A 22,645-nucleotide genomic window follows, 5' to 3' on the forward strand; every position below is an offset into this window, starting at 1 on the left:
TGTCTTCTGCCCATTTCTTGATTGGATTATTTGTTCTCTGGGTGTTGAGTTTCATAAATTCTTTATAGATTTTGGATACTAGCCCTTTATCTGATATGTCATTTGCAAATATCTTCTCCCATTCTGTCGGTTGTCTTTTGTTTTTGTTGACTGTTTCCTTTGCTATGCAAAAGTTTTTTATCTTGAAGTCCCAATAGTTCATTTTTGCCCTTGCTTCCCTTGCCTTTGGCAATGTTTCTAGGAAGAAGTTGCTGTGGCTGAGCTCGAAGAGGTTGCTGCCTGTGTTCTCCTCAAGGATTTTGATGGATTCCTATCTCACATTTAGGTCTTTCATCCATTTTGAGTCCATTTTTGTGTGTGGTGTAAGGAAATGGTCCAGTTTCATTCTTCTGCATGTGGCTATCCAATTTTCCCAACACCATTTGTTGAAGAGACTGTCTTTTTTCCACTGGACATTCTTTCCTGCTTTGTCGAAGATTAGTTGACCATAGAGTTGAGGGTCCATTTCTGGGCTCTCTCTTCTGTTCCATTGATCTATGTGTCTGTTTTTGTGCCAGTACCATACTGTCTTGATGATTACAGCTTTGTAATAGAGCTAGAAATCCGGAATTGTGATGCCACCAACTTTGCTTTTCTTTTTCAACATTCCTCTGGCTATTCGGGGTCTTTTCTGGTTCCATACAAATTTTAGGATTATTTGTTCCATTTCTTTGAAAAAAGTATGGTATTTTGATAGGGATTGCATTAAATGTGTAGATTGCTCTAGGTAGCACAGACATTTTCACAATATTTGTTCTTCTAATCTATGCACATGGAATGTTTTTCCATTTCTCTGTGTCTTCCTCAATTTCTTTCATGAGTATTTTATAGTTTTCTGAGTACAGATTCTTTGCCTCTTTGGTTAGATTTAGTCCTAGGTATCTTTTGGTTTTGGGTGCAATTGTAAATGGGATCAACTCCTTAATTTCTCTTTCTTCTGTCTCGTTGTTGGTGTATAGAAATTCAACTGATTTCTGTGCACTGATTTTATATCCTGCCACTTTACTGAATTCCTGTATGAGTTCTAGCAGTTTTGGGGTGGAGTCTTTTGGGCTTTCCACATAAAGTATCATATCATCTGCAAAGAGTGGGAGTTTGACTTCTTCGCCGATTCAGATGCCTTTTATTTCTTTTTGTCGTCTGATTGCTGAGGCACAGACAATTTCTTAAAAGTTTCCTCTTCCAGTTAATTGTCCATCTCTCCTGAATCCCTCCTACTTCTCTAACAATTTCTCTCTGTAACCTTTTAGATTGGATCTTCTTGTTGTAACAATTCCTTAGATAACTGATTTCCCCCATGTTCCTTCATTTGCTCTCTCTCAGTACCTTTTTACATGCTCTCCTCAGGGGTCAAGGTTCAGGGCAGAGTAGCTTGTGCCTGCTTGTACATGGGCACTCACCCAAGGGTGAGGGAGGGCTGTATAAGACTTGGGTATCCATAAGTCTGTGCTTGAAGAGCTACTTCAGACTACTCTCCCTAAATCCTCGCATCCATTCCATTGCTTTAGCTACCAATGCTATGCTGATCTTCAATAGTAAAACTCTCCTCTTCAACTCCAGCCTCATATTCTGAGCACCTATCAAACTATGTACTTGGTTATTTCCCAGTTTCTTCAACCTCAACGTATCCAAAACTTGTCTCATTGTTTTCTTCTCAACTTCATTCTTTATCCGGTATCTTTTATCCCCATGAATAGCATCATTTCCTACCACCTGACCAAACCTCTACCATCATCTTCCTGCACACTTCACTCTTCCCTTACCAGGAGCCAGTGAGACACCAAGTCTAAGCCATTCAGCCACCCCAAAGTCAACGGTATCTATCCCTTCCTTTCTATCCCCAGTTTTCATTTAGGATTTTACATCTCTGGCCTAGATTTTTATCAGCCAATTTGGCTTCTCTAACTTCAGTCTCTGCTTGAGGCAATGTGTTCTTTAAATAACTGACAGTTACTTCTTTGTTCAAAATCATGTCACTTCTTTTTTCAAAATTCCTTAAATGACTCTTAATACCTTTGAAACAAAGGTTCATCCTTCCTTCCTTTTTTTTTTGGTTTTTTTTTTTGCTAAAGGATATTTATTTATTGAGGTATAATTGACATTATAATGTTAAATTAGTTTCAGGTTGTGCAATATGATTCAACATTTATATACAGTGTGAAATGATCACCACCATCTGCCACCTTGCAAAGTTGATATAATATTATTGATTATATTCCCCATGCTGTACACTACATCCCCATGACTACTTTAATTTATAACTGGAAGTCTATACTTCTCAACTCCCTTCACCAATTTAGCCTCTCCCCAGGACTCCCCTCCCCTTCTTATCTTCCTAATTTAGTCTTGGCCTCATTTCCTGTCACTCTTCTCCAACATTATATTCAGTCAAAAATTTAGAATAATCTTCTCTTTTCTCTTCTGTTTACTTTTCCATCAGACTATGTGCTCCCTGAGGATGAATCTTGGCTTTCATCTTACACATAGTTCCACTGACTCTACCCACCGCCTAAACAGCCCTGCTACGTGTCCTCTCCACTCTATCCCCACTGTCACCCCTTTTGTTCAGATCCTTCATAACTTGTACTTAGACTACTGCAACAACCCCCTAACAAGTCTCTCTTTGCCTTGGTTCCAACTCATAGACAACATTAAAGAGTGAATGCAAAGTTAGCAAGTGGAAATGTGCTTAACATCTTTCAATGGCTTCCTCACTTCTTCTGAATAGCATCCAGATTCCTTAATTAGCAAGGTCAAGATGTTCTGACCCTTTCCTAACCCACTGGCCTCATCGCTTGTCACTCTTGCATTTGCAACCTCAGCTCTGTGTCAGTGATAATTAATTATATGTAGCTTCCTAAATGAACTAGTCTGTCACATAGCCAAGTCTCTGCAAATGCTAGTCTCTCTGCCTGAGAGAGTCAACTTTGCCTGGTTAGCTCATTTTCCATGATTATTCCAATCTGGGACAATCATCTCATCAGTGCTACCATAGTAACCTGTGTGTACTTCCACCACACTGTACAGTAATCATGTGTACTTTCTTGTCTTTCTCCCTTGACAGAGCCCTGGAGCTACACAACCACATGTGTGCATGTGTGCATATTTTAATCCCTTTATCCAAATACCTTAGAACAAGGCTTGATACATAGTAGATATTTTAAACATTTTTTCAGAACTAAAATTCCTTGGGGTTAAAGAGGCTACTGCTTTCTCTTTCTTCCAATTTCTCCTTACTACTATATAACATTCTTTAATGACAGATTTAATAAAACAATAGCCTCATTATAAACATTCAAAATCTTACTCCTTCTTTATTAATCCACTCACCACATACTTGCTCAGCATTCACTATCTGCCAAGCACATGCTATTTGCTGAAGACTCAAAATAAAGAAAAACAGACTTTACTTTAGTGGTGTGGAAAACACATTTAAAAAATCGATTTCAATACCATGTGGCAAGGGGACCACAGGACATAGAAGAGATGGTAGAGAAGCCCCTAAATATTCAAGAGACACCAAAGACTACTGCTTCAAAAGGAAGTACAGACTAAAAGGAAATCATAACATATGCAACAAAAGCAAATGTAATCCAAAGCCATGGTTCCTTGAATTGGTACAGCTAAAATTTTTCATTAGTGGTTAATTCATAATGCTTTATGAAGCAAGGGTACATCTGGAGACAGGCGACAGCAAGTCCCTCAGGGCCACTATGTAAAGTTCACAGCAGCCCTGCGGTCCTCACTGTCCATGTCACAAACACCATGGCAACAGACACTGTGTTCAAGGGCACAATGGCTCTCGCTGCTACTGAATTTCCTACGTTCTCAAATGCTGGGAGGTCTTTTCAACCTTTGCTACCATGGGGTTTTTCAAATTGTCTCTTCTAACAAAGTTTCCTGGTTCTTTTTTCTTTATTCCTTTCCACTACATGGGCAGAACACAATACCATCAGTGCTTGGAAATAGTCTATTTTCCTTACAATCGTGTTTTTGTCTTTCTTTGATAGGCAAGATTGTTTTCCTTCTTTGTGTCTTAAAAGTAACTTTATTGTCTGCTCATTTGTCCACTGCTTGTGTAAGAGCATTAATGCTCTGGAAGAGAAGTAAAACTTACATTAGTTAATGGGCTATAGAACGGATACAAAACAAATCCAGGTTATGTCTTTGCCTATTTCATAGGTAATAATTACAGTTTTGACAGATTTCAAAATATTGGATCAAGATTTTTATTGAGAAAGAACAATTTGCCCAGATACCTTCTATACTGCTAATATAATGTAGGGATATAAATTATGGTACTCACTGAACAACAAATATGATTGGGAAATGGCAGATAAAAAGCTTAATTTTTCTAACTCCTTAATATAGTAAAAATAGTAAGAAGTGGGGCACCTGGGTGGTACAGTCAGTTAAGTGTCCAACTCTTGGTTTCAGCTCAGGTTATGCTCTCAGGGTCGTGAGATTGAGCCCCAGGTGGGGCTGCGCACTCAGCGAGGAGTCTGCTTGGGATTCTCTCCCTCTCCCTCTGCCCCCTCCGCTCATGTGTTCTCTCTCTCTCTCAAAGTAAATAATCTTTAAAAAAAATAGTGAGTAGAGTTCTTCCAACATTATTAATATAAGGTTATTATTTACATTCAGATTAGGGACCAAATATTAGAGAAAAATTTTAGTATGTTTCTTTTTATAAAATAAATATATAACCACTTAACATAAAATCTGGAAAAGAAAAAACTCCTACATTATGGGTAATTTTCTTCGGAAAACATTCTTATTAAAGTGAACATCTATAGAAAAGCTTTCTGGATATACACTTATTTCTGTGTCTTAGTGGAAGGTCCATAATTATTGGTTAGTTTACAAGTGAGAAATTATCTACTTTCCTCCTTAAAAAGGAAAAGTGAACAAGAGAAAAATATTAGGAATTTTCAGGAAAAGGAAAGGAATATGTAGAAAAGAATGCACAGGATACATCCTCTTTGAACTACTGAAATAATTTAACAGGAAAGCAAAAGAGAGGATGAGTATTAGTTCATTTTGTTTTTCGTTTAGTGATATATTCATTTTATTTACCTGGAGTCTAGAGCATGTGCACATATAAAATATATTACCCTAATCACAGTAGTAGCTCTTCCAATTTTCAAGTGTCTTGGGAAAGAATTTAAAAGTTTACAATGCCTTAATAAAAGATGTGTCAACACTTCATTTGGCATCATCTGAATTGAACTTAGCAAATTACAAAAATAATTGAACATCAGTTTCATTGTGGAGTTAATTACCACAATGTAAGAGGAGATTTATTCATAAATGCAAAGCAATGATCTTACCTGAATGTTGTCATAGAACAGAACATCAGGCACTTTCATTTTCTCATGGGCATTATAGATCAGTGCACTAACAGCCCCAATCCTCAGGGATCCAGATGCTGTTTCACCTAAACATTTCACACAGGACGAAGAATTACTCATAGCACTGTGCTCAGAGAAGCCAAGTCCAATGTGAACATAACGCAACATAGCATCTTTAATATCTTATGGGCTCATTAAGGAATTTCAATTTAATATCTAAAAGAAGTAAGTTTGAAGGTGGTAATAAAACATAATAGCTCTACATAAAATGCCTAAAATGTTCTAAAAGATAACTAATTTTATATAAAATAATGCATGTCAGCAAACAACAGAGATACAATTAGAGAAGAACCCCAGAACTCCGTTAAGCCACCTCCATGAGCTTGTTTTGTCCGAGACTATAACACATAAAACAAACCAAATATACATTCAAAAGCTCTGAAGTACTCTGAATATCATTTTGGGGGACCCACCCATTGAAAAACTCCAAGTGAGAACCCCCTGGAATTCTAGTAAAAAATACTGATTAATCAACTACCCCAGACCTCGGAAATTATGATTTCCAGGGATGGTCTAGGAGATCTGTATTTTCAAATAAGCACCCCAGGTGTTACACAGCTATTCTGTGATGATTACTATTGTGTCATCTCCTATTTGCTTTAAACAGTTGGTCTAGAATAGAATATGAGCTCCTGACAGCCAGCAAACCCAATAATAAATCTGAAGTCAAGGAACACATCTCATATACATTCTCTCCATGGTTAATAATCATAACATTAATGGTAGTAGTTTTTATAATAGTACTGATGATCACAATAGAAACTATCATTTATTGAGGCCCTTCTATGGGCCAGATCTCAAATCAGAAGCTTCATTGTTTTCTCATATAATTTCATGTAATTCTCAACAATGAGACAAGAACTATGAGGAAGCTAAGGACATAAATTAAGTAATTTGCTTACAACCACCCAGCTAACATGGACAGAGCTAAAAATAGAACTTAGTATAGTCTAATATTCTTTCTGCCAAGTAGGGTATGTTTAATCCTTTGACTCCAAATAATACTCCATCCTGTGGAAATACCCGAGCAAGCAGACAGATTATCATGATGCCTTAAACAACTGACCCATCTACCACCTTCCCACCCTGCCACCCTTCAAATAAGAAAACTGCCCTTTTGTGCTAAAGCATTTTGAAAGACAAGTGGAGAAGAGCAACATTTGCGTTCTGCAGTACCACGAATGATTTTGAGCTAAAAATAATTAAACTGTCACCCTGTTTAATCAGTGTTCAGTGCTACACTTTTGCCAAAGCACAGGAGACCTCTCCCTCCAATAGATCCTTGCCATTTCCCTTTTATTAACAAGTTCCACAGGGAAGAAAACCTATAAGCTGTCATGCTGAGAATCTACTGTTTATTTACTACCAGCAGGGTCTCTGAAACAGACCCAATACAAAACTGTGCAGACAAAGACCAGGATTGTGGCAGGAATTTTACTATATGCTTGTATGTTAAGATGACAAACAAAATTTCAGATTCAAGTAGCATCTGATACCATCTATGGTTTAGTTTATGGAACACATCTGTTCAGTAGATTTAGGGCTTCAGGACAATTTAATTCACTCATCTAATGTTTATTGTTAAAATCTCAAGCTTGAAAAGGGAAATGCACTCAGAGGATGGTGATGCTTGTACTTCCCTGGGGGAAACCCGCTAGCTGTCTGCTAAGAAATCTCATAGGATGGCAGTATTTTAGTCCATTCATCAAGGTTCTTAGTCTGGTATACTCAAAACCTAATTTTGTTATGTCAACTGACCACAAACCTGACTCTCAGGAGAATATTAAAGACATATATTCTGATCTATATATAAATTCTGATATATAAAACAAGACTTGAAAATATTACAGTGTAATGAAAGCTGCGCCTTTCATATGGACCCTATGATACACTGGTTGCCATGCCAGCATATTATCTGGAGGGAGAACTACACAGAAAGCTAAATCCTCATCAGGTTATTTGGTGAACCTTGTCCTCTGAACAAGGAGAGTACATTAAATGAATTCTCCTCAAGAGATAAAGGGAACCAGATGAGTCAACAGTCTCTTGGGTTCCTTATCCCCTACGCCAGGCTTAGATGGGAACTGCTGACACTGGCCCATTACCAAGACTGAAAAATCTATTGTCAGAACAACTCAGTTCGTCTTTGGATATGTTAAGAGATTCAGTCAAGTAACATTACAAGTTTGACTTGTAATGTTCTGTCTCTTTGAACTGGCTCCAGAGTTGTTCTGTCTCTTTGACTTGGCTCTGCATATCTGGACCCAGATCCATCAGTAGGTAGAATTTTTAATTTTACTCTTAAAAAAGTCATCTCAGGGACACCTGGGTGGCTCACTTGGTTAAGCGGCTGCCTTTGGCTTGGGTCATGATCCCAGGGCCCTGGGATCGAGCCCCACGTCTGGCTCCCTGCTCGGCGGGGAGCCTGCTTCTCCCTCTGCCTGCTGCTATGCCTACTTGTGCTCTCTGTCTCTCTGTCAAATAAATAAATAAAATCTTTAAAAAAAGTCATGTCATTTAACACCAAATTCTTGTCTCAGTAGCCCCAACTATTAAAAACACCTACCACAAAGAGAGCTACAATAAGTGCTCATTAGAGAGGGGGTCCCACATTGGATTTTTGATAGAATAGGATTTTTGATAGAATAGGTACTTATCTCAAAAAGTAGAGAAACTTTCGTTGTGCTCTAATTGAAGAATAAGGAACTTCTATAGGAAGAGCTAAACCATCCCAAAGTTCAAAATACGTATGGTTATCCAGAAGAAAAGTACCACAAAAGACAATATGAATAGAAATGGAAGGAGTAAGAAGGCATGAAATGGTACTTTGAATATTATTTTATTTTACATCAACCTAGAACAGTTTCCTGAACATATCCCACAGAACTAGTGGTCCTCAAAATGTAAATGTTTTGCAAAGAAAGCAGAATTCTAGATTCTATGGTGACATATATTTGGGAAAAAAAAAAAGGTAAAACCAAATCATTCAAGTTTCTTTAGAGCAGGAATTCTCAGAGCCTTGAATATGTTTGTGTCAATTGTGACTCTTTGGAGGAGGACCTGTATCTGGTATGCACTGAAATAAAGGAAATATTCTTTTTTTTTTTTTAAGATTTGAGAGAGAGTGTGCGCGCACATGCACGAGCATGGGGGAGGGGTAGTGGGAGAGGGGAAGCAGACTCCCCGCTAAGTAGGGATGATCCCAGGACCCCGAGATCATGATCTGAGCTGAAGGCAGATGCTTAGCCAACTGAGTCACCCAGGCAAATAAAGGAAATATTCTAAGATTTAATTTGTAAGTGGGTTTCAATTTAAAAATTAATAAATAAAAGATTGATTTCTTCAACCCAATACATAAAATAAAGTAGATGGAAAACAAAACCACTTTTTATTGATATTAAAATAATCATACAAATGTTTGATAATAATTATTTCACTAAAAAAAGAAACAAGTCAAATACTTACATTTGTAATCCTCCAGTTTTGGTTCCTGATGATTATCAGTACTTACTTCTATTGCAGCATCTGCCAGGTTTTTTTCTAATGCTGACCTTGCAAGGTTTGGTAAGAACCTGATAGGACCGGGAGGACAGAATGATAAAGTCAAAGCTTTCTGTGATTTCTAAATATCTTTTGGCACGTACACACACAAACTCTCTCTCTCTTTCTCTCCTTCTTCCTCTCTTTCTATCTCAAGACAACCAATTAAGGAAGCTCAGTCTTGAGCTGTGAAATCCAAATAATAAAAAATTTTGAAATAAATATAAACTTCAAGTACCTGTGAAGATGAATATCTGTTTATCTCCTTTAATAAAACTTACATGTAATTAGCAGTATTCACGTATATACAACATTTTACAGGACAAGACTTAAAATGATTTACTTTTTAAAATGGATTTAGTATACTTAACAAATCTTGTTTAATTGTTTAACTGGATTATCAAATTTTCTTAAATAGATAAAATAACACCTTAACTGGCTCCAACTTGGCAATTAGAAATTCAAATTAGTGGAAGTGGATTAATGATGTTTGCTTTCTAACACAAATTATTCAATTTAGGATTATACAGCTTGGCCTTTCCTTCCATTTAAAAAATATACCTGCCTGTCTTCTATACATATGCTGCCAAAGCAACAATCTGGTGAGTGACAGAGGCATTCTTCATTTACAAATAGATGGTATGAACATCATGGGCTTAATGAAAATGGAGTTTCCTACCCACACAAATAAAATTGTATCTGGAATTTACGATCCCAAGTGAGCCCACAGAAATGATTTTTAACCTATTACCTGTGCTATACTACTATAAACTAACCACTACGTGCCACGATAAACATACTAAGAACATCACACTTCTAACTTGGGTTTTCCATAGCTCTAAATCCTTTGTGGTGGATTAGAATCAGCCTTGAGTATAAGCTCTAATAAAAGAGATGCTGGTGTAAGCAAAAAGGCAAATGAATGAGCGTGTGAGGAACTGATGGATTTCCTCTCTGTAATAGAATTTACGTAGCTGACCCTATCTCCCAACTACCTCCTCATTTTGGTTCCAGGCTATGATGGGGGGATTTATATCACTCTGGGTCAGGAGCTCAACAGTTAAGCATCAAGTAAGACTTACTGTTGTTCATCTCTGACCTTTCATCATAGTTCTTAGATTGTTGCCTTGTTTAAAACCAAGGCCTCACTTTATGTCTCAGACCCAATAACTGGACTTTTAGCTTGTTTCCTGAGCCCTTGTCTTGGCACCATGCCCGCCCGACCTGCCTCTCTCCACTATACCATAAACTAGAGTCTGGCCTGGTGACAGCAGGCTCTGCAGCTGCATCTCCATTACTTCCTGTCAGACTACCTTGATTGACAATAACCACGTTCAAGCTTAGGCTGTGTGCTATTCCCAGAAACCCCTTACATCTATATAGTCTGCTCTCAACACATCCTCATTTGCCCCCATATTGGAACATTTCTAGATTGTCCTCCAAAGCCTATAGAGAACTGCAAAAAAGGCATGTATGCTTCCCTTCCAATGTCAGTGACAGACACTGCTTGCCAATGTGATACTCTTTTCTACTGAGATTGAACATGTTTCAGAATTATTTTCAACCTCACACCCAGACAGCACTACCAAATAATCAGAAGTAGTATGGAAGTTGAAATATATTTACCTCTAGAATTTATATTTTAAAAGATACTGACTCACCCCACAAATGACAAGAAAGTATGTCAGGTAGTATGAGGTCAACCTTAATTTTTTCTAGGTTTCAATTTTTTCTAGTTAATGGCTTCTTTTTCCATTGCTCACTGATATTTTCTACTTGCTTTTTCCTCTCCTTCTGTGGCCTTTTGTAAAATAAGTGAGTAAATGAATGAAATATCGCTCTATCTATCCTACTTTCCTAGAACACAAACAAATACATATCCTACTGTAAAGTTTTCAAGGGTATTTATCATCATGAGCATCATAGTGCCTTTTAAAAATCATTATCATCATTATATTCATTTACTACCAGCAAAAATAGAATTGGAAAGTCTCCAGTCTCTATGGTCTTGGTTGTAACAAAAAACTAAAGAAAGATTTAACCATATTATGGGAAACACAGAAACAGAAGTAGTTACCCTAAGCCAACTCAAATAACTGTGTCATTGTCACAGAAGTGAGATACGATCTTTGGATTAAAGAATAAGATAGGATTTCTCAAGATGGTAGCATGAGAAGCTAGAGTAAGGATAGGAGATGCTCCCAAATTACCAGTGCTGGGAAGATGGGTGTTGCTATTAGTAGTAAGAGTGGGAGAAAAGACTGTGGGTCTCAGGGATTATCGGACAGCCTTTGACTTCTATTTAGAGTGTATAATTACTTAATTAATTGATTGATACCTGTGATTTTAAGTCTTAAGTTTATAAACAGCACTGGAATATTTAAGACAACTTATGGCTCATCCTATTTATAAAGTTTATTATATTTGTGAGTAATTTACTTTTCCGGGAAGGTTTTATTTGTTAATTCAGACATGTGAAGTACTTAAAAGGAAATAGGGCATATAAAATTTTTTAACAAATTTCAGAAGATGCTTAATGTAACCAAGATATCTGGAAGATAAATGGAACCAAACATTTTTCAAAGCCCCATTAAAATAATTCAGATCTGCCAGACTTATAAAGTAAGCTGAATAACAGAAAAACCTAAAGAAGATCTAGGTTTCTTAAATTATAGCCTTAAAACACTGAACAGTAATGTTTTTTTTAAAGTAGATGTCATTAATTTTATGTCACAAGGGAATTCTTGAAAAATATTGTATTTTGGTGAATGGGAAAACGTCTCCATTACCTCAATGTCAGAGACAGTTAATCTTCATTTCTAATTCTTAATACCTCTGCCTCAAATTTCTATGCTAAAGGATCGTCACTCCAAGATTTTCTGTAAGTAAATACTGTAATGGAATGCAAAATACTTGAGCGGAATAGAACTCATTCCAGGAACTTCTAGTTAATGCTTCTATAATAAAAGAACTTTTGGAACATAAAATATCTGATAACTTCCTCATCTTGTAAAATCTTTCTTCCCTTTGGTTTCTTAGGTTTTCAACTATCCAGAAAATGAATTATACATCTAGCTCCAAGACTTGGTGTACATATTTTGGATATGAGGATGAGGTACTAGGGAACCATTCCCTCAGATGAAGAAATGTTCCAGTCTGAACTTAACTGGCATAAACAAATAAATGAAAAGTATTTTAAAATTAAATTAATAAGACTTTTAAAAGCCAAGCTAATATTCAATAAATTTAATGTTTAACAAACTAACACTAGAGAATTTCTTTTGATTTTGTTTGCTAAAGAATAGACGTCATGAATATAAACTATTCATTTAAAAAAACTTTTGTGAAATTCAATTTTCTTTTCACTGCTTCAATATGGAATGAGGTCATTAAAAAAAGAAAAAAAAACTTTATGCAGCAATAGATTTTTTTTCCTTTCTGTGATTGTGCTATCATGAATAGAAGGTTAGTAAAAAAGGTTTTTGAGTTTGTAGGCTTGCTAAAGTCAACAGATAATGCATAAACAAGATAGCTGTTTCACTTTTTGCGAAGTGTAATAGGGTGGTAACAAAACAGGGTTTAATGTGGTCAGTTGATAACACTGGAAAAGTTAGCTATTTAATTCAGTGAAATATTTATGAGTATGAAAAGGAAGTAATTTTAAGTTTTTAAATTTTTTTAAACTATGAAATATTTCAAGCACATAGAAAATTATAGAGACTATTAAGCATTCTATTAATCTCTCTCCATTCCTGGGTAATTCTCACCCTAAACTGGTGTGTATTTCTCCTGTCCATATTTTTATTCTGCTATACATGTATGAATTAAAAATATATTGCATTGGGGCACCTGGGTGACTCAGTCGTTTAAGCATCTGCCTTTGGCTCAGGTCATGATCCCAGAGTCCTGGGATCGAGTCCCGCATTGTGCTACCCGCTCAATGGGGAGTCTGTTTCTCCCTCTCCTTTGCCCCTCCCCCTCCACTTGTGCTCTGTTTCTCACTTTCTCTCTCTCAAATAAATAAAATCTTTAAAAAATATATATATATATATATTGCATTTTTGTTGTATTTAACATTTTCATAAATGGCAATAATACCAAATCTCCTCTTGCAAATTGTTTTTCTACTTGATATTAAACTGTCATGATTGATACACACAGATCTACTTCATTTTAATGACTGTTTAGTATCACATTATATAAATATGTCAATGTATAGTCATTCCCTACTGTTTCCAATTTTTCATTGTTACAAACAATGATGCCATGAACATTCTTACACATGCCTCCTTATCCATTCATTTAAGTCTTTCTCTGAGGTGATATCAAGAAACAGAATTGTCAAATCAAAGAGTATTAATATACTTAGGCATAAAGATACTGTGAGATAACCACAAAGTGATGAGACTTCCATTCCAACAGCAGTAATATAATTCCATTTTCTTTTATTCACAAAAAATGTTAATTTTTACAGGTAAAAATTATAAAAGTATGAAATGATAGCTGATTATTGTTTTAAATCTCATTTTCCTGATTAATAATGAAATTGAGCATCTTTTCAAATGTTTGTTGGTCATCTGAATTAACTTGTATGCATGCCTATTCATCCTTTGCCCATTTAGTGTTGATTCTTTCATTTCAATAATTTGTATACTTTACAGTCCCTGAATACTAATCCTTTTGTGATTACAAGTCTTATCAAACATTTCTTAGTTTGTGGCTTGTAACTTGTAGAGTAGCTTATAGTGTTTCTGTCATCTATCTGGATTTTACTTTTTTTGTATGGGATAAAATGGATATTTTTTATTTTTAATCATTTATTGACAAGTCCTTCCATTCCCATACTGATTTATAATGCTACTTTTGATATATACTAACTCCCTACAGATGTGTGGGGTCTGTTTCTGGTCTTTGTAGTCTATTCTAATAGACTATTTGTCTTTTCTTGCACCAATATCGTACTGTAACAATGAGTACAGCTTTATGATAGATCCTGATTATCTGATAGAAAAAGTACAACTCCTTAATCTTCTTCAAAATTTCCTTTGCTATTTTTTCCATGCCAATTTTGAGATCAGCTTGTCAAATTCTGTATAACCTTAGTAGTATTTGATTAGATCATATCTATAGAGAATTTGGAGTAGAACAGCTTTACAATACTGAAGCTTCCCTTCCATGAACATGGTATAGCTTTCCTTTTATTTAAGTCCTTTACAACTTTCAATAAAGATTTATGCTTTTCTCCATAAAAGTGTTATATGTCATTAGATTTACTCTTAGGTGCTCAAAGCTTCCTACTATTATTCTGAATGGGATTATTTTTAAAAATAATTAGACTTCCTCAATTGACTTTTAGTAGTATATAGGAATGTCACTGATTTGGATTTATAAGTAATCTCACTAAACTCTATTTTTCTAAATGACTTATATATAATTTCTATTGAATTTTTTACATAGTCAATCAGATAACTTTGAGCAAATGCACTGGCTGAAAGTACAAAAAGGTGACATTCTTGTTCTGTTCCTAACTCTAAAGGAAATATGAGTATTTAACATAAAGATGTTTGCTCTAAATTTTTGGTATATACCCCTTATCAGATTGAAGAATATTCCTTCTCTCCATGGTTTACTATGAATATTCCTGGTTTTCTAAGAATTTGGTTTGTTTTTAGGTTTGGTTGCTGGGTTTTATCAAATCCTTTTTATTCATTCAAAAAAATTTTTTTTCTAATATGTTAATATAGTGAACTAAAAAATAGAATATTAAACTTTCTTCACATTCTTTTTTTTTTTTTTTAAAGATTTTATTTATTTATTTGACAGAGAGAGACAGCAAGAGAGGGAACACAAGCAGGGGGAGTGGGAGAGGGAGAAGCAGGCTTCCCACGGAGCAGGGAGCCCGATGCGGGGCTCGATCCCAGGACCCTGGGATCATGACCTGAGCCAAAGGCAGACGCTTAACAACTGAGCCACCCAGGCGCCCCTTTCTTCACATTCTTGAGATAATTCAAAATTGCTCATGATTTTAAAAAGATATATATATATATAGTTAGATTATTTCATGATTTGTAATTTTCCTTTCATACATTATTCTTGTTGGGTTCAGGTATCAAAATTATACTAGACACAAAGTGGATTGCAGTTTTCACTGTCTGTCTACTCTTTGGAACAGTTTATAGAATGCTTTGAGTATGACTATTTCATTCTAATATTCAAAATATTATTTCCCCTTAGGCTCCAAAACTGTTTACATTGCTTAGTATTAACTATTTATTTCTATTAACACATATCTATACCCAAGTTCTGACTAAGAAAATACTGGGTAGGTAATGAATCTCTCTCTCTGTCTATATTTTTTTCAGTTCATGACCCTGAAAAATAAGCAATTGAAGCATTTTCTTTTCTAATTTTCATTTGGAAGCCCAATATTTTTCTACTTAAAAGAAAAGAAGGGCGCCTGGGTGGTTCAGTTGGTTAAGCGACTGCCTTCGGCTCAGGTCATGATCCTGGAGTCCCTGGATCGAGTCCCGCATCGGGCTCTCTGCTCAGCAGGGAGTCTGCTTCTCCCTCTGACCCTCCCCCCTCTCATGTGCTCTCTCTCATTCTCTTTCTCTCAAATAAATAAATAAAATCTTAAAAAAAAAAAGAAAAGAAGAACCAATTTCATTATTTCTCATAATTATCAGTTTTTTAAGGGGCGCCTGGGTGGCTCAGTTCGTTGGGCGGCTGCCTTCGGCTTGGGTCATGATCCCGGAGTCCCGGGATCGAGTCCCGCATCAGGCTCTCTGCTCGGTGGGGAGTCTGCTTCTCCCTCTGACCCTACCCCCTCTTGTGCTCTCTCTTTCACTCTCTCTCTCTCTCAAAAAAAATAAAATTAAAAAAAAAATTATCAGTTTTTTAAAAAATTATTCTAAAGACACTGGAAAGGAGCCTCATTTTAGCTGGATACACCATAAGGAGAACAAATTTAAGTTGCAACACAGGAAGCTTACTTTCACTGTAAGAAAAATTGTCATCTAAACTGGAGATTGATAGAGGGCAATTACAGATTCTCCTAAGCTGAAAACAGGTTCTTTTAATTCCTTTTTTATATCAAGGAATGAATGGGACAATAGTCATAACCACCACAAAAATAATTGCCAGATCATATGAAAAGAGTCTAAAAGAAATCTCTGGGCTTCTTGGGTATTGTTACTAATCCCTATTATTCTTTATTTTTAAAAAGATTTTTTATTTATTCATTTGAGAGAGAGAGAGTGAGATCACAAGCACGAGCAGTGGGGAGGGTCAGAGGTAGAGGGAGAAGTAGACACCCCACTAAGCAAGGAGCCCGACGCGGGGCTCCATCCCAGGACCCTGGGATCATGACCTGAGCTGAAGGCAGATGCTTAACTGACTGAGCCACCCAGGCACCCCCCCTTTTTATTACTCTTTTTTTTTTTTTTTAATATTTTTATTTATTTATTTGAGAGAGCGAATGAGAGACAGAGAACATGAGAGGGGGGAGGGTCAGAGGGAGAAGCAGACTCCCTGCCGAGCAGGGAGCCCGATGCGGGACTCGATCCTGGGACTCCAGGATCATGACCTGAGCCGAAGGCAGTCGCTTAACCAACTGAGCCACCCAGGCGTCCCACTTTTTATTACTCTTAAAATAGTTTCATGCAAGTGTGATTTTGTAAGAAAATTCTATAAGCCAGTATTTTATAATAATTTCCAAACAAGTATAAAAAATATTAGTTTTGTTAAATTTAGGCAACAGAACAGTACTATCAAGCATGGAAAGTTCCAAGGCCAATTTGGGAAGTGCTTAGTGTAATGGTGAAGAGCACTAGCTGAGAAGACACATACACCAGCGTTCAAATCCCAAACCCACTTTTACTTATTTACTACTCTCTGACTTAGGCAAGTGACTTAAACAGTTTTCTCACCCACAAAATAGCCCTTAAAATTGTTGTTATGCCTAAGTAGGATAAAATGGGTTCTAAGTGAACATGAGGTTGAAATAGCTACATATTCAGGCAATACTTTCTCCAGACCTTGGGTACTATTAATTAAACATCTGTTACTGTTTTAGCAAAGACCCAGAAACTTGAATTCAGTGAGAAAGGCGAACGTGGTTACCTGGAAAGGCAGGCTTTCATAACTGCACTGTGAAGATTTTCATTAGGGTACTGTGACAGCCGACGAGAAATCCGCAACAGCTGTCTGGTAGAAAGTGATGCGGCCAGTGACTGTGCCTATCAAAAGGCAAAGACAGCCTGTTAAGAGCTTTGTTTCCACTTGCTGAGAGTCCCTTTAGATGGGATCAGAGCAGAATTCATTATTCCTGAAGGACAAGGCCAAACTTCAAATACATAAGTACTGTTAATGAATTACAAATAAAAATAAAGGAAAACCAATTTACACTTAAGGCATCCTTAAAGATAGTTTTTTAAAAGAATCTATAAAAAGTGTTTATCAGTTAAATTCAATAAAAGCGTTTTTACTGTGCTAAGTGCTGTGCATACATGTTTTTTGGGTGGAGGGGAGAAGAGGTTGGATGGAGGAAAGATGTTACATAATACAGGCCACACCTGACTTACAAATAGCTTTTATGTACAAGTAACTATTTGTTCTTTTTTTTCCCCTGCCTACACAAAGCTGAACTGTTCAGATAGCCCGAAAATGCTTAGAGCTTTAGGTAAATCTATGGCTTCTGAAATGGAGAAAAGGAATTGTGGATAATTTAGGTTGCTGACCACAGAGGTGTCAACCAGTTTGTCCCTTGGGTGGCAGCTTGCAGTTTGAAATCCTTCGCTTATAATGCCAGAAGAATTTCACTTTGTTTTCTTATTCTTCAAAAAAAATAAGAAATCCCATTAATAGAGCTGCTAGTACAGAACTGGGATATGTGAGTACCAGTAAATATTTGTTAACGTGATTTTGAAATTATCTTAGTGGGCAGCGTAATGCAATGACTGATAAAGTTTATCAGCTTTGGAATCAGACAAATCAGGCTCTCATGTATTAGCCTGGTGGATTATTCAACATCTTCAAGCCTTGGTTTTCTCATCTTGAAGTTGGTGACAATAATGCCTTCACATTTAAGGTTGTTATGAGGGTTAGTATCCACTATCTATAAAGAACTTACCAAACTCAACACCTAAAATAAAAATAATCCAGTTAAAAAATGGGCAGATGACATGAATAGACATTTTTCCAAAGACATCCAGATGGCTAACAGACACATGAAAAAATGTTCAACATCACTCATCATCAGGGAAATACAAATCAAAAGCATGATGAGATAGCACCTCACACCTGTCAGAACAGCTAAAATTAACAATACAGAAAACAATAATTGTTGGCGGGTATGCAGGGAGGGGGGAACCCTCTTATACTATTGGTGGGAATGCAAACTGGTGCAGACACTGGAAAACAGTATGAAGGTTCCTCAAAAAGTTAAAAATAGAACTACTCTCCAATCCAGCAATTGCACTACTAGGTATTTACCCAAAGGACACAAAAATCCTGATTCAAAGGGATACATGCACCCTGATGTTTATAGTACAGTGTCATTATCAACAACAGCCAAATTATGAAAAGAACCCCAATGTTCATTGACTGATGAATGGATAAAGAAGATATGGTATATACATACAACAGAATATTACTCAGCCATAACAAAGAATTAAATTTTGCCATTTGCAGTAACATGGATGGAGCTACAGAATATTATGCAAAATAAGTCAGTCAGAGAAAGACAAATACCATATGATTTCACTCATATGTGGAATGTAAGAAACAAAACAGGTGAACATAGTGGGGAAAAAAGAGAGGCAAACCAGAAAAGAGACTTTATAACTATAGAGAACAAACTGAGAGGTGCTGGAGGGGAAGTGGATGGAGGGTGGATAAATAGGTGATGAGGATTAAGGAGTGCACTTGTGAGGAGCACTGGGCATTGTATGTACGTGATGGATCACTTAAATTCTACATCTGAAACTAATATTACACTGTATGTTAACTGACTGGAATTAAAAACTTGAAACTAGAAAAGAAGAGAGAGAAAAGAAAATTGTTCTAAAGCACTTAGCAGAGGTCAGACACATGGGTGCTCAACAAATGTCAGCAATTATTGTTAAAAGTCAGCCTCTTCAAAATGAAAAAAAAATCTAACACAGGAAGGGCATGCGACCTGCACTTCAGTATGAATTTAATGCATCAGATTATTATTGGATTAATTTCTAATTTAGATCAGCAGCACTAGGAGACAGCAGTTTTCATTGAAAACCAGGTGAGAGAAGAACTTTTGGAGCAACTAGCCCTTTGCAGGGGTGGGCAGAAGAGGCCAGGAGGAAATGTCACAGGGGTAATGGGGGCAATACAGTGGTCCTGAGCCCCTAAGGGAACACAGAGGAGGACTCCATGAAGTTAGCAGAGGGTTCAGGATGGATGGTGGGAGGGTGCCAGGATGCCAGAGACACACTGCCTATTGGCTTGTTTCAGCATTTCACTTAAGCTGATCTTGGTAGGTCCCAAGGAAGAACAAAGGGCAGGGATTTCTCCTCCTGTGTGTATTTTGCGTCTCCATGAGATGCTGGTGTGCTGTGCTATTATATCTCAGCTACAACATAGGTTAAATGGTCCTTTGGGGACTAGATTGGGAGCATGATCACCATTTATGATGTATCCCTTTTTCTATTAAAAAACACATTCTATGTCTCAAAGAACTCATAAGCAAACATTTGGTTCATCCTTGTTTTCAACAAATTTGCATTCTAGACATGGAGACAATATTTAAATATAAGAAAGTATAAACTGCAATTCAAAATAGCATATAATTTAATGCCAAAATAAGTGAAGCACTTGACAACTGTTAGAGGGGCTAAAATGAAAATATTCAAGTGGGCACAAGAAATGCTATGAACAAAGGCATGAGAGCAAAAGGAACAGAAATAGATGCAGAAATGTGAGGAAATCAGCCCAGCTTTACTAGAGGATCTTGCTGGAAAACTTGCTCCTAAGTAACAAAGACCTGGGACTAACACTTGGAGGAGTCTGGCCTTACTCCTAAAGGCAATGGGACTTTGTTATGTGCAAAGTGGTAATACGATTTTAGAAAGATTAATCTGGTGGTAGCATGCAAAGTAGCTGAAGGACAGAGAGAACTGAGACAGGAAACAGAAAGCTACTGCAATGATCTGTCTATAAAACGATAAGGTACAGTAAGATTACTGGCAAAAAAGGCAAAAAAGAGTGGAGAGAAGGAATCAACAAATATTTCAGAGAACTTGGCCCCTGATGGATATGAGAAAGAAGGCAGAATTGAGGATAAGATTAAGGTTATTTGAGCCAGTATAATTTAAAGTATCAGATGCTAAATATGACTCAGCAATTCCCATTCTGAATATGTGGGCCCACGAAAAATTCCTATTTTAATCATGGAAAATGTTTGACAAATGATTCCAACCTGAAGATTCTCATCCTAATAAGCCATACCGTAACTTCCTCATGTACAATATTCTAATCTCATCCAAGAATGACACTGAATTCAGGCTTTACATTTCATTCCAGTTATCAGTAAGGACGTCTTGCGAATTTGACAATATCAGCTTTCTCAGTTGCTAACATCAAAATGCTTTACAATAACATCCAGTGTTAAAAAAAATCAGAACAAAGCTTTACATTGAGCCATTTAAATGTTGAATAAAGGGTTTGCTTATTTCTGCTCTTGCGTTATCAATTAAAAATTCAGAATGCACTTTACTTAAATTCCTAATGTGTTTAACGTTTATAACATTAAATTTCTAACTGCACTTTTATCTTGCAAAAAAGAGTATGAGGATATGAGCACATTCCCTTAGTTACCATGGTTATGGAGTTTAAGCGCCCACCTCAAGGGGTTTCTTGTATTGGCATTATTAGTAGTAGTAATTCAGCTTAAAAATATGAAGGATCTGATCAGAAATTTTTTTCAATAAACCTTCTCTTTTTCCTCTTAACACATTATTTCTTTTATGAAAACATACTGTTTTCAGGGAGAGAAAACGCTAGGGACAATGTGTTAATAAATTAGTACTTAATTAATCAATCACTTTATTCATTCATCCACCAAACATTTGTTAAGTGTCTCTTATGGGCCCGGCACCAGGCTGGAAAAACGAGAAAGAAGAATAAACCACACTATTCAAGGAGTTCAAATACTAATTGAGGAGATGAAAATAAACCTGTGATACAGCGACCACAGGTCCATAACAGAATCGTAAGTCAAGTGTCATGAGAGCAGGTTGGAGATAGAGGTTACTTCTGTCTGAGGGGCTGAGAGAGATCTGACAGGGGACAGGGAGAAAGCACATTCTGGCGGTGTCATAGGAAGCTGGGGCATCTGGGTATGTGCCGGGCTTAGCAAGCAGGAAGAAGAGAAGTGCGGGAGGGCTGAGGGTGCTTCAGGAGAAGCCGTAAGAAAGTGAGGCTAGAAAGGCAACGTACAGTCAGACAGAACTGGGCAGGCATGCTTATTTAGCAGGCTGTCCTTCAGTCCGTAAGCAGAGATTTCATCCCTTAACAGTTTAATGATGGGGAGAACTTAGGAGCTGGATTTGGGAAAGGCCACTCCAGAGATACTATGGATGAGTCATTCATTCATTTACTTAACAGACATTTGTTGACCGTCTACTACATAGCAGGCAAAATTCCAGATGCTGCGGATACAGCGGGGACCCAAGCAAAAACCCCTGCTATCCTGGAACTTAAACTTGAGTGAGGGAAAATAAGCAATTAAAAAAAGTGAATAAAACATATATTATGTCAAAGGGTAATAAGCCTTATGAAGAACTTTAAAGCAGAAAGAGAGGAATGAAATGGGGGCTAAATGTGATTCTAAATGGAGTGCTTCAGGTAGGCCTTGTTGAAAAGGTGACATCCGAGCAAATCCAAATGGGGGAGTTTGAATTGCAGTTATCCGGGGTAGAAAATCTAAGTGGAGGAAACACTGAGTGCCAAGGGCCCTGAGGCAGACATGAGTGGGTTTAAGGAAAAAGAAAGAGAATGGTGTAGCTGAGAAGAACAAGTAAGGGACAAATTGGAGATGAAGTTATTAATCCCTGGGGTTTAGGGAGTCTGTGACAACTGGAAAATGGTCCCCTCCCCAAAGATATCCACATCCTAATCCCTGGAACCTATGAGTTTTACCTCATATGACAAAGTTAACTTTGCAGACCACGTTAAAGATTTTGAAAAGAAGAGAGCATTCTGGATTATTTGTGTGGCCCCTAAATGCAAGCGCACATATCCTTGTAAAAGGGAGGCAGAGAGAGGTCTGAACAGACACATGGAAGAGAAGGTGATGTGAAGATGGAGGCAGAGATTAAGATAATGAGGCCACAAGTCAAGGAATGCTGGCAGCCACTGGAACCTGGAAAAGGCGAGGGACAGATTCTTCCCTTTAGCCCTTGAGGGAGTGCTGCGGATACCTCGACTTGGATGCAGTAATATGCACTCCAAACTTCTGGCATCCAGAAAGGTGAGAAAATAAACTTCTGTTGTTATAAACCAGCAGTTTATGGTAATTTGTTACAACAGGCCCAGGAAAGTAATCCAGGGCCACATGAGGAATGAACTGTTGCTGGTGAGGGCAGTCAAAAGGAAAGGGCAATATTCCAGGAGAAAGATTATGA

The 22,645-nt window shown here is 37.0% G+C and overlaps 1 protein-coding gene across 10 annotated transcripts in view; it reads right to left on the bottom strand.

Moving 5' to 3' along the window:
* The window catches only part of VWA8 (von Willebrand factor A domain containing 8), a 344,595-nt gene that overhangs the window by 199,214 nt on the left and 122,736 nt on the right, over positions 1 to 22,645 (bottom strand). For all 10 annotated transcript variants that reach the window (XR_010409990.1, XM_064586049.1, XM_064586051.1 and 7 more), the window contains 3 exons: positions 17,109 to 17,224; positions 8,913 to 9,019; positions 5,367 to 5,473 (listed from right to left, as the gene is read on the bottom strand). Coding sequence is in view for 9 of the 10 variants with exons in the window: in XM_064586049.1 (XP_064442119.1) it covers positions 5,367 to 5,473; positions 8,913 to 9,019; positions 17,109 to 17,224 (330 nt within the window). In the remaining variant the exon portion in view is untranslated. The remainder of the gene's footprint in view (positions 1 to 5,366; positions 5,474 to 8,912; positions 9,020 to 17,108; positions 17,225 to 22,645) is intronic.

The sequence above is a fragment of the Mirounga angustirostris genome, unplaced genomic scaffold (genome assembly GCF_029215605.1).
Source record: "Mirounga angustirostris isolate CCGP_5_RB_7025 unplaced genomic scaffold, mMirAng1.0.hap1 SCAF_3, whole genome shotgun sequence".
In the NCBI taxonomy this organism is placed as follows: Eukaryota; Metazoa; Chordata; class Mammalia; order Carnivora; family Phocidae; genus Mirounga; species Mirounga angustirostris.